At 53.9% G+C, this 12,801-nt stretch overlaps 1 protein-coding gene across 2 annotated transcripts in view; it reads right to left on the minus strand.

The window, feature by feature from the left end:
- Positions 1–12,801, minus strand: part of GALNT10 (polypeptide N-acetylgalactosaminyltransferase 10) — a 176,778-nt gene that overhangs the window by 10,583 nt on the left and 153,394 nt on the right. Inside the window, exon 8 of one of the 2 annotated variants that reach the window (XM_036424766.2) lies at positions 2,948–3,055. The exons of the other annotated variant lie outside the window; for it this stretch is intronic. Within the exon in view, the coding sequence (XP_036280659.1) occupies positions 2,948–3,055 (108 nt within the window). The remainder of the gene's footprint in view (positions 1–2,947; positions 3,056–12,801) is intronic. 2 annotated transcript variants of the gene reach the window in all.

Below are 12,801 nucleotides of genomic sequence, written 5' to 3' on the forward strand. Positions count from 1 at the left end.
AAGGTACATGCCCTTGACTGGAATCGAACTTGGGATCCTTGAGTCTGCAGGCCGATGCTCTATCCATTGAGCCAAATCGGTTTCGGCTAGTTGATATATAATTTACCTTTTTTTTTTTTTTCCCCTAGAGGGAAAGGGGGGTGGAGGTGGACAGGGGTAGGGGGGACAGAAGGAGATTGTGCTTTGGGTGAGGGCACATGATGCAGTGTGCACATGATGTTTTGCTGAGCTATACATTTGAAACTTGTATGGTTTTGTGAATCAAGGTTACCCCCAACAAATTCAATAAAAAAAGGGAAGAAAAAAAAATCACTATTTTAAAGAATATTGCATTTTCCAGACACAGCTTAATAAGCCTTTTCTCCCAGATCTTGAACTTTCGTGCAGTTGAGTGTCTGGACTGAAGGAAAGGACTTCCATTTATTCCCTCATCTCCACTTGGGAAAATCCTGGAAAGGACCCAGGGGTTTGAGTGGGCTGCGCGGCCCTCTTATCCCTCCTCCTAACACCTTCCTCGTTCTGGGGCCCAGTCCTGCTCTCCCTGTGCTGGGATCACAGAGATTTGCTCAGCCCTCAGAGTGAGTCTCCAGTTTGGTTGTGCCAAGTTTGAGGGGGTGCCTGCCCTAAGACCCCTTTCCCGGAGGCGGAGAGAAGGCGTGGAGCAGGTTTAGCGAACCCAGTGGCTGCTTGCTCTGGAGGCAGGCGGGCTGGAGGCAAGCCCCTCCTCCCCGCTCAGCGTCTTCTCTGCTGTCTGGCTACCGGTCCCGGAGTCGGCACAACTTCAGTAAGACCTCGGCTGCCCCCACTTTATCGGTCCCTTTCAGGGCTTCGGGGATATCTCTCCTCAAACCCATCAAAGTGATGTTCCCAGAGATAATGCTCTAGAAGGAACTGGTTGTTACAACGTGGAGCAAACATTTAATATCTGATCTGCAGCTAAATGAGGGTATCAGTCTCTAGATCGGACATCAGGGGAGCTTGCGTAGGCAGCTCTGTGGTCCCGCCACCTTACACGGGGCGCCACTCAGACTGTTCGCTGGTGGAAAGGCACAGGAAACGGATTCGGTGCAGACAAAAATAAATGGAAATATATAAACACAGAATTCAGATAACATTGAAATAAACTTCCCGTCTTGCCAATGTTGACGCTGACATGAAAACTGGTACTAACATTAGCAGTCACTGTTTAAGGGACAGATGCTGTCTCAGGCCTGATCAGACCTCCGGTGGGACTGAATTCTGGCTCTTGGAACTTAACGTCTCTATGTTCCATTTCCTCCTGTCTAAAATGGGGGTTAAGAACAAATGAGGATGAAGTTGGATAGATACGTAGGATGCTCTGCGAGCTGGAAGTCTTTGTTACTACGGTTAGCAGTTACCACTGAATCCTCCTAGAGTTCCATAAACAGGAGGCGGTGGTGGCTCTCCACCCCGCGGATCGCACAGATGATCGCTGTGCAGAGGGAGAGGATGCTTTGGGAACGGGGGTCAGAGGGGTCCATGGTCCCGCTGTCCCTAAGAGAGAGCTGGGAGAGTCGGTCTTGGCTTGCTGAGCGACTGCGCCGCTTTTGTGCCTGACACCTGCTCTGAGATTGCAAGTGGTGTTTCAGATGAACTGTGATTCCTGCCTCTTCTGCTGAACCTAGAACCCATCCCTGCGGATGGCTGGTGCGGCTGTTGTTGCAGTCTTCGACCACTAGAGAGCACTGCCGGCTCTCTTTTCCCTCAACGCCATCCTCACAGGCCCCAGCCAGCGGTCTCAGAGAGAGCCAAGGGCCTGGGATTGGGGAGTGTGGGGGGTGAAGGTAGGACAGAGGGGAGGGGGAAGGGGGAATGGGTGGGATTCTTGCACTTGGAATCTCTGTCTTCTTGTAAGTTGCAGGTCAGAGGCTCTCCCCCGACCCAGGGGCTACAATCCTGCAAATCCTCCACTGTCTGGTGATGAGGAAGGGGGAGGCCTGGGCAGAGGAGGCTCATGCCAAACAGGCTCACAAGGGGGCGCTGTCTGGTGGAGGAGCGGGGTGGCTTTCCCCGGGCAAAGCTGTGCCGGTGACCTTTCAAGCTTCCCCAGATCTTCCTGTGACCCTTTTTACCTCAGGGGAAATATCCCTTTCTCTTCTGTTTTCTCTTGTGGTCACCTTGATTATTTTTTTCAAGAGACACTTAATATTTTAAAATGCATTATTAAAGTTTAGTGAACTGTTTATCACTCTTACCCCTGCCCCCGAAAACCCCCAAATCTCTGGCCAACAGATTTACATCGGTAGCCAGTGGCCAATGAAGTTCCAGCAATGATTAATACAGCCCATTTGAAGGCATGAAATAGTTTGTCAGGACTTTTGGCAATAAAAGTGGCCGGGGGTAGGGAGAAGAGACGGACCTCGACATTTATTAATGGCTCCTGTGCCAGGAAGTTTTAAGTACCGGGCCTCCAGCGTTCCCAGACACACCACTCAGCCAGCGGCAATAGTTACCTAACGTGCTTCTTTAACGTTGCACCCGCTTTAGCTTTACCCTAAGTCATGATGTCTGCGAAATCACGTGTTTGCTACACGAATACATGCTAATTTCTCATCCACATTAATCTGAACACACGTCAATAAACTGTTCCTGTGTCTGCCACCTCAAATCCCCTTGTCCGTCACAGGTGGGGAAATGGTGCCATCGCCTTAATTCTCCTGGCGATGCCAAGAGCTGGGGAAAATGAGCTTCCTTCACACAAAAGCAGAAACGGGCTTAGAGGAGTCAAGTGACCCTCCGAAAGGCACACAGGTAGGTACTAAGTGGGTAAACAGGGCTTTAAGTCCTTTTACACTGGGTTTCTCCTGGAGAGTGGTGGGGGGAGGGCACACCTAGGGATTATCTTGGCCTGGGGCCACCGGGGCCTCAGAGGGTCTCTGCTCTGCTAATGGGCCCTCCCCCACCTCCAGCGAAGCCGCCAGCTTACCCGGGCCAGGCTGACTCCGGCGGGGACTTTGTAGGGCACATACTTCCGGTAGATGTGGCCCACCCTGGAGCAGGGGATGTCCTCCATGCGGCCCCCACACATCCACACCTGCAGGGCGAAAGGGAGAGAGAAGATGACATTCCTGCCTCCCATTCATCGAAAGCATCAGCTTGGATTGCCAACGAAAGGCCCGTTGACCGAACCAGGGATGGAGGGAATTGGCATGACAGCAGCAGCACCCATAGCTGGCCGCACCGAGTGCCTCCACTGCCACGAGCTTCATGTGCACAGCTGCACTGCAGTCTCACCGGGACACCTGGGACACAGGGGGAACAGAGCCCCATTTTACAGATGAGGACAATCGAGGCTCAGAGAAGCTAGAGGTGTGTCTAAGGCCACAGGGCGAGCAAGAGGTGGCGCCAGAATTCACATGCAGCTTTGTCAACACTGGAATCTGAGCTCTAAACAGCGTGGATGCTATATGCCATCCTGTATGCCCTCGTGAGCAATCCCAAGGCCTGGCATGGGGGCTCAGAGGGAAGGACGAGGTGACCGCTCAGTGAGGCCTAGGGCAGGAACACAAGGGGACAGGGCAGCCATGGGCTGTGGCTTTGGATTCTGGAGGCTCCTTCTGGATGGCTGCCTCTTGGCTGGGTCACCCTGAGCTGGGGCAGCAGGAGCCTGCCCTCACCTCTCTGCAGTGTGGCCGGCTACGCCATGCCGCTGGGATTGCTGCAGGGAGGGACCGGATGTTTCTCCCTCCATACCTGGCATCACAAGGAGCTCCTGGATTTGGCTACAATTTGAGAATGTTTAAGTACAATCAATGCTGACTCACACCACTAACCAGACCCTCCTCAGCAGTCCTGGGTTCAAATCCTGCCTCAGCCACTTATCAGCTTTGCGACTTTGATCGAGGTACTAACTCCTCTGAGGCTCAGTTTCCTCATCTACAAAGGATGAGATGGGGTGGGCCCGGGGGATGAGACAGTGCTTAGCACAGACCTGCACACAGGCACAGCAATGTTACGTGATTCATTCATATGTTTGGCTAATATTTATGGAGTATCTGCTACGTGCCAAACACTGGGCACATACAGTGGTGAATAAGTCAGCCAGGGCTCCTGCTCTCAGCGGGGGAGTGTGGTACAGCCTATTAGACGGCCCTCCCAATGACCCTCTCACCTCCTGGTGTTGATACCCCATGTTAGTTCTTCCCCAGAATGCTCACGAGGACTGAGCTGTGTAACCAATAGAGCCCTGCAGAAATGATAAGGCTGCCACCTTACTCCCTGGGGTCACTGGCTTTGGGGCACTCAAGCAGCACTATGGTGAGGCCCAGGGCTGAGGAGTCGAGGCCTTCTGCGAATAGTGCGAACTTGCCAGTCAGCGAATGAGTGGTCTTAGAAGCCGATCCCCCGTCAAACCTTCAGATGACGGCAGCCCTGGCTGACACTCTGACTCCAACTTCAAGACAGCCCCAGGCAGAACTGTCCTGCTAAGCCACTCCCAAGTCCCTGGCCCACAGAAACTTTCAGTAATATCTACTGTAAGATGCTGTGTTTTGGGGTACTTTTCTCCCTGGGGAAGTAGGTAACTTACACAGGGAGACTGTTTCAGGAAGTTATATGTGCTATAAGGAAGCCAAAATGAGGTCACTGGATAGACTCATGGAGTGGATGTGTGGGCTGCTCTGTCACCTCCACTTGTCAAGGAAAGCCTTAACCAGCAGGGATAGTTGAGGCAAGACTTAAACGACAAGAAGGTAAAGTAACATGAAGACTTGAGGTGGTGAGGAGACAAGTGCAAAGGCCCTGGGGTAGGGCCAGGTTTGGCACAATCACTGATCAAAGCAAGCCAGAGGCCTGGAGCAGAGGAAGAAGTGATGGGAGGGAAGGTCAAAGACTCGCGTGGGGACAAGCAGAAGGGTCTTAAAGGGCAGAACAGGGGGGTCTGCGCTGAGAGTTGTCAGTGAGGGAGACAACACAACCCAATTCCTATTTCACAAACAGAACGGCTGCGAGGGTGCAGGCTTGGGGAGGGAAGGCCTGGGGGAGTCTTGCAGGGATGAGGCCGTCAAGGCTTTGGTTTGTGGCTCTCAGTTTCGGTCATGGTTTGGAGGCTGTGGCGATGGTGGGACACAGATGGGTTGGGGACATTGTTAATCTTGCCACTATATGTCCTCACTTGTGGAATGAGGAGCAGGAGTGGACACACCTACACCATCTATCTGCCAAAGAGCCATTTTCAGCTTGAGCTGCTCAATGGGACACTGGGGGTTTGTTTAATGTCTTAATTCTGGAAGGGCCATTCATTCTTCCTTCTACCTCATGCACCTGAGGGTTCTCAGTCCCCTTGGACCCTCCCTCCCCCGCCAGCCACTCGCTCTATCCACCCAGATATGCCCCGTCCTGGGCTTCCCACACGGGGATATGCGTGCATGGGGCCGCCATCAGTGGGCGTGCTGCCTGGAGAAATGCAATTCTATTCTGATCTTGGGGGGAGAGATAAAAAAAAAAAAATCGAGCAAGTCAATAGAACAGAACATTGGTCTTGAGATAATGGGCTCCTGATGGTAGATTAATGTCAAGGCCAAGCCAAGAAGTTTATTTTCAAAGCAGGAGATATTGATCAGGCGCCAGGGTCCCGTAACAATAACTCTTCCTCTACACCAAGTGATGGATGCCCAAGAGATGTTTCTGTCCGGAGGACGCTGCCCGGCGGCCCCTGCGTTTTGGGGGGGGGCAGCGTGTGCAGAGCAGGTGGGGGACCCCTTCCTTTGTTCTATTTTTGAACATCTCTGGGGCGGTTGGCTAGGCTGGCATCCAGCTCTCTCCGCTCCATATTAAACTCGCATTAGCTAACGAGGCTGTGTCCCTGCTCGGCCTGGCAAGGAGTCTTCCCTAATGCGGAGATGATCAATTTCCAAATCCCGTCCTTTGCTACGACCTCGGGTTTCTTTGGCCCTGACCGCGCTGGCCACCAGCCTGAAGGCTCCCGAGGGACCGGGGTGACCTTGATCTGCTGCTGAGAGGAATGTCCGGAGCCCAGAGGAATCCCGGCTTCGGAGGATGGGTTTACCTCATGGCTTCCCTGCCCTGGATACGAGCCACGGAGGCTGCTCAGGGTGGGAGCCGCCTTTAAGAGACAGACACACCTGGTTGGCAAAGATGCTGCCACTCCCGTGAGTCCTGTGAGCAGCTGAGCAGTGAGAAGGGCTGTGCAAGGCACACCCAGCCCTGCAGACCCCGCTCTGCCACCCGGAGCGCACCTGCCAAAGCATCAGCACCTGGTGCTCACTGGGTCCAAGGGAGGACCCCCAGACTGGAGGGGGCTCTCCTCCTAAGGACACGATAAAAGCTGGAGGCAAAGAATAGCATCCCCACTCGCCCTGGGCTGGAGAGCTGGTCAGGGCTGGCCACCTCCCTGGGTGCCTTTAGGATTCCCCCACTTCCTTCACGGCTGGGGCAGCAGCCACTCAGGACTCACAGACACTACGACTGGGGGATGAGGAGCACACGCCACTCTGCGGCCCCAATGCCAGCTCATGACCTCACACCGGGCCCTCACCTGGGAGCCACCCTCTCCTCGGCTGGAGTCTGCCCTTTGGCCCAACGCCATCATACCTTTCGTCCTGTGGTCCAATTTCTAAATGGGGAAACTGAGGCTGAGAGAGAAGAGGTAGTTTTTTCTGAGTTGGAGACCAGGAGGATGATGGGGTGGGGTGGGGGCACAGTCACGGGCACCATTGGGGGCCCGGCACGCCAGTGTGTTCTCCCCAGCCCTCGGGGACACCGGCACAAGAGGCCAGCTGGTGGCAGAGACAGGGGAGTCGCAGTGCCGGCCACAGCCAGAAAGTTTGACGGGACCCCATCCTGTTTGTATTTGCAGGCCACTGCGATGACATTTGTGCAGCCCCTCTCTGCTGTCAGCTCTCTTGCCTCCCTCCCCGCCCAGCCCTCCCCCAGCCCCCACCCCAGCCCTGCCTGCTCCGGGAGCCGGACTTCCCCAGAGGGGTCTCCACGGAGGAGCCAGAGGAACAGTCCTCGCACTGGAAGCACCATGCATGCCCCAAGATGAGTATAAATCTCCGGGTAAAAGCTCACTCCCCATTCATTCCCATCGTTGCTTTGATTTATTTTATTAGCGAACTTCTTTGTGTGCTGACAGGCTTCATTACAGCGACTATAAAAGACAATCGCTTGCTCTTATCTCTTCAGCAGAGGAGGAAAGAGACGAGTGGCGATGAGTAGGAAGACACAGTGGGGCCCAGAGAGAGGGCGGCGGAAGGAAGGGCTAGTCAGGGAGGAGAACACGAGCAGGCAGGGCTGGGGAGGAACCTCTGTCTCTGTCAAGGGAATGGCTGCCTGGAGGCCGACCAGGGATGGGACCAGGGATGGGACTGGGGAGAAGGCGGCAGCCAGCCCCATCCTGTGCTGTAGGCATCTTGGCTGAGGATCCCTATATGGAGTTCAAATCCTATCCAGCTGCCCTTGGGGGAAATAAGAAGATAATAATCACCACCGATTACTCTGCATGATCTGTGTGCTTAGGAGGAAGAGAGGGGAGCGTTATGAGCTTGGGTTCCAGAGTTAGACATATCCAAGCTCCTCGCCCGACTCACAGTCCAGGCAGGTTCTGAGTCTGAAAGCCTCGGTTTCCTCATCTCTAAAACAGGAGGAATGACTGTGCCTACCTCCCGGTTTGCGATGAGGCAGAAAGGAGGTAATTCTGAAGCACCGAGAGCTGGGAGCCACCCTGTGCTGTTACCTGGACACGTGGCACTGCCCGGCGGCTGGCACTGCCGCATGCCCTCAGTTCCCGTCAGAAAAGGAGGGCGTTACCCGTGTCTTCCTATTACTGTTCCTATTACTGTGAACATATCAGTTTGTTTTGAACATCAAGGTACCATTTTGGGACCTTACTCTTGCCAGTTTGGGCTGTTTATAATGGTTCCTGGATACTGTTGGTAGAAAGAGTAGGAAGAACAATTTTACTATATTTACTAGTAAAAACAATTTGAATTTACTTCTAAATTACTGTATTACTTTATACAAATGGCTTTAAGCCTATGTGTATCTAAATTAATAAATTAAATATTTAATAAACGAATTCAGTAAAGCTCCAGGGTCCTTCAGGTTTTAACTTGTATTTGGAAAGAGAGCACACGCATAACCACCCAGGGAGGGAGTGACCATCACACCATGACATGTGTGACATGTGAGGAAGCCGAGGCCCAGTCAGGGGCAGTGCCTTCCCCATGGTTCCTGGCGGAGCCCAGGGTGGAATCGGGATTGGGTCCTCAGAACCAGGCAGATCTGGGGCCTCCAGGAAGAAGTTTAATCTTTCTAAGGCCGATCCTGACCCCACAGAGACCCCTCTCAGCATTCGCAGTGCCTGCGAAACAGAGGTCACCCTTGGCTGGCAATCAAGGTCCTCTGTCACTCACTCGGGCACATGGGCTTTTGTCTTCAGGAACAATGTCACTCCCTCCCTCCCTCACACACTCACACATGGCCTAGTCACTGGTCCGCCTTACTCTGAAACCCTACTGGGGGAAATGGAATAGAAACTCTGGCCAGTACGGACCCAGTGCTCCACGATACGGAGCCTTAAAAGCTGAGTGAGGTGTTGGCACCTACTGGCCAGCCTGCGGACCAATCTCCCCCTTTTCTCTGTCCTTCCACACCCTGAGCACCCTCTCTGTTCAGGACCAGTCTATGCAGTCCAGCCACGAGCTGCAACCTGGGATCAGCATCGGAATCACCTGGAGAGCTGGTTAAACCAAGGACCTCTGCGCCCCACCGGCGTGTCTGACCCAGCAGGGCTGCAGTGGGGCCTGAGTACACTTGCTTTCCTAACAGGTTCCCAGGTGCTGCTGGTACTGCTGATCCGGGGCCACGCTGGGACAACCGTGCACACGCCTCTTGACAGAATGTGCCGGCCACTCACACTGCCTTCCAGACGTGCCTGTGCGTTTGGGGCTGTTAGTGCTGTTAGTGCCCTTGTCAATGAGGAGACGAAAACCAAGTCAGGGCAGGGGAGCTGTCCAAGGTCTCACTGAGCCTCCGTGCCCCAGCAGGGCCTGGTGCCAAGGCCTTTGGCCTCTTGTCTTGCCAGCCTCAAAGCTCTTTCCACTCCCGCCTTCCCGCAACTGCAGCCTGATCACATCAATCACCAACATTGACAGCAACCACCCAGGGACCACCTAAGTGCCAAGCACTGAGCTGAGGTTTTACCAGTTTGGCTAATATGTTCACACCCACACCGTGAAGTAAGGGTATACCATGCCCAATTTGCAGATGAAGTTAAGTCCAGAGAGTTAGGTCACTCTCCTAAGGCCACACAGTAACAAGCTGATGAAGCCTTCACCCAAACCCGGGCGACTGGATTATGACGCCCCTGTACCCCATCCTGTGCTGCTCTATTTAACATGGGGGCTCTGATCAGAACACCCACCACTCTCTACGCACCTCCTCTGCCTGACTCCAGGCCAAGCACATGTTTTGCCCTGTTTAGTTCTGACAACACCACCTGAAGAAGTTACTTTTGTTATTTTTAGTGGTGAAAGACTGAGGCCCGAAAGAGACAGGTGTGTGTTAGTCAGGGGTGACGTGGCCCGGGCACCCTTGGGGCTCTGAGCCGCCTTGCTGAAGGAGTGGCAGGAGGGCAGGCTCCCCAGAGAATGCATGGGATTGCAAATGGCTTGTTGAGAGTCCTGAGAAGAATGCCTCCCCTGTTCCCAGCAGATGGCTCTTGGGAAGCCTGGGCACACGTGGCCGGGAGGAAAATGCTGCACGCAGCAGAGGTGCTCCCAGCATCCTTGGATCACCCAGTGAAGGAGGGCACACCGGTCCCCCGCAGGGACACTGCAGCACTAGCCTTTGGAAACCATTTCTTCCTCCCACGTGGCAACTCAGCCCCCCTGGGGTCCTGACTTCTGGGCTCTACCTATATCAATGGCCTCTCTCTGCTGGGCCTGCCTTTTCTCTGCCCCTCCCACTGGTAAGCATTGGACTTAGAGTCAAGACATCTGGGATTCAGCTCTGGCTCTGCCCCGTCTAGCTAAGGGACCCTGGTCTCCTCCCCAAACCTCTCAGGGCACCAGGTCTCAACGTCACCCTTGACCAGGTTCTGGGTGCATCTACCTTGTTCCACACACACGGTTTTCACTTCCTCCTCTTGAGGACGCTGTGAGTTTTATGGAAAAGACACCCGAGTGTTTCTGTTGTTTAAATCTGCCCAGTCTGGGACCAGTTTGGCTTTTGGTTAAGGATATTGGTGTCAAACAATGCAAACAGCACTCACCCGAGGCCTCTAAGCTACTCAGATGTGATGGGTTTCCTTCTCAGGTGGAACGTGGCTCTCCCTTGTCCCTCCGTGGCTTTCCACCACTACCTGGCTCTCACAAGTCTGCTCACGGCACCCTCAGACCACTCCCCCAAGCCCCCGTCTCTCCCAGGGTCTTGGGGCACATCTCTGCCCCCAGCGCCACCCTGTGGACTCACACTCAGGGCTCCGCTCTCCCTGGACGCCCTCCTCTTGGCCGGCCTGTGGGAAATCCTAGCCCTGGACTTGCAAATGGCCCAAGTGTTGAGATATATATTGAGAGGGGATGGGCCCAGAGAGCTGAAAAACCTACATATTTTCCCTTCTTTAGCCTATGGGATTTGGTTGTGTACTCTCTGACCGCGTGCGTGGCTCACAGGAGCTGGAGTGGCTACTGCCCAGCACCAGGGAGAGTACTGTTCAACGTACCAGCAGCCCAAGAAAAGATCACATTTCAAAATCCAAGCCTGGTTTCTACCGAATGCTTACTGCTTGTGCACCGTCCTAAAGTAACAGTGGAACCACTGAAAGTCACCGTCTGTAGAGCATCCCACTGTTGGGATAGGCACTCCCTTATTATCCCCCGAGGACACACATTTGGGTCATTTTCAATTTCCCTTATTGTAAGTAACGCTTCAATAAATAGCTTCCACCTAAATCTTTGCTCATCTATGCACTGTCTCTCAGAGAAACTCCTGAGCATGGAATTTTGGGTCAAAGAACGCACTTGCTGTGAAATGTAACAGATTTTGCCAAACTGCTATTAATAAAATAAATACCCATTTACCTCACCCCAAAGCCCGCATCTTTCTCACGCCTGGTCAGCCACATGGTTGTGCGGATACTTCTCTCTCTGGATCTCGGAGTTGAAACTCTCCTAACCTGCGTTAGGAGAGTTTCAACTCCGAGATCCAGAGAGAGAAGTATCCGCACAACCAAAGGTGCGGCCCCCTTCCTGCTCCCTGCCACAGCCACGGCCACTTCCAGCCCAAACTACCCTTGCGCCAGTGCGAGAGCATCCTGTTCCATCCTACCTCATCGGGGAGGAAGAGGGAAAAGTACCTCAACACCATCTGGGATGTGAGGGCCCTAGAGGTCAAGCGACAAGTCCAGGTCCCAGGTGGATGGCGAGCAGGGATGAGAGGCCAGCACCCTGCTTTCTCACTGACACCTTCCCCAGCACATCACCATCACCTAGAGGCTGTGGTGTGAGGCTGGGGAGGGCAGGGCGGAAAAAGTACTACCAGGTAGGAATCAATGCCAGTAACAGTTATTTAAAATGCTATGACGAAGAGGCCCTGGGGTACAGGGATGGGACCAGACTCACCCCCAGCCTCCAGGGAGCTCAGAGTCCAGTGGGGAAGACAGGCCAACCTTTGGGTCATGTCAGCATGAGGTAGGTGAACCCAGGGAGCTAGGTGAGGCGGACAGGAGGCCATCTCAAGAGCTGAGCCCAGAAGGCTGAGTGTGGAGTGGCCACACTGAGGAAAGGGGAGTAGTGTGTGCTTCCAAAGATGGGCCTGTGGTCCGTGAGCAGTGCTGCTGGGCTGGGGGAGGTGGACATCCATGGTTCGCCAGGCTCCACATCTATCCCCCCTTCGGATGCAGTGGCCAGACTTCCCTTTGGGGAGCCGGCCAGCTTCCTGGTTCCAGGATGGACATGTGACTGTTAGCGGACCAATATGAACGTTGCTTGGGGAGGTAAGGGACCAGCCGGCCAATGAGACACAACGTGGGGACTTGCACAGGAAGATGGGAGAGAGGAACTCTGTCCAATGGGCTGCTGAGTGTTCCCACAGAGAGGAAGCCTGCCCACACAGGAAGCCAACCACGGCCAGGGGACCGAGAGGGACCGAGACTGGGCCGAGTTTGTCTCTGGATCCAGCCGGGCCCAGAGGGTCTACCTGGAACCCCAGTTGTGTGGGCCAATTGATTCTGGCTTTTCGCTTAAATCAGGTCGACTAGGCTTTTGGTCACCTGTAATCAAGAGTCCAGACTAATGCAATGGGGTAGGAGGACATGGTGCTGATGACGTGACTGTGCCTTTGGGGAGAAAAAAAAATCTCTGTTGGCTAAGAGAAATGAGAGGATAGGAAAGAGGGGAAGAAAAGGGTCAACGACTCTTTTGGAAATTCCAGAGCCTTTAGGACATCTTTTCTAAGGTTTTCCCATCAGGATAGATGGTGTAGTCTGGAATTGGAGTCAAATTATTAATCCATCAGTGCTGTTGGCACGTATCAACTTGTCTTAATTTCTGAAAATACACTCAGTCTTTCACACGCGTCTCTTCTCTGTCACCAAGAAGAAACGGGATCTCAGCAGAGATCAATCAGAGGGAATCTGGCCCTTTGTAAATGCCCGCTCTGCCTGAGATGGAACAGCTGGCATTCCAGGGAGGCGTCGCCAGCAGAGGATGGAGCCCTCCTGTCCGCTTGGCGCCGGGGCGGGCTGTCCCCGGGGCCTTGGGACAAAACACCGGCAGATGGGCGGCTACGGATCCGGGAACTCTCGCTCTCAAAGCCAGG

This window comes from Pipistrellus kuhlii, unplaced genomic scaffold (assembly GCF_014108245.1).
Source record: "Pipistrellus kuhlii isolate mPipKuh1 unplaced genomic scaffold, mPipKuh1.p scaffold_m20_p_8, whole genome shotgun sequence".
Classification (NCBI taxonomy): domain Eukaryota; kingdom Metazoa; phylum Chordata; class Mammalia; order Chiroptera; family Vespertilionidae; genus Pipistrellus; species Pipistrellus kuhlii.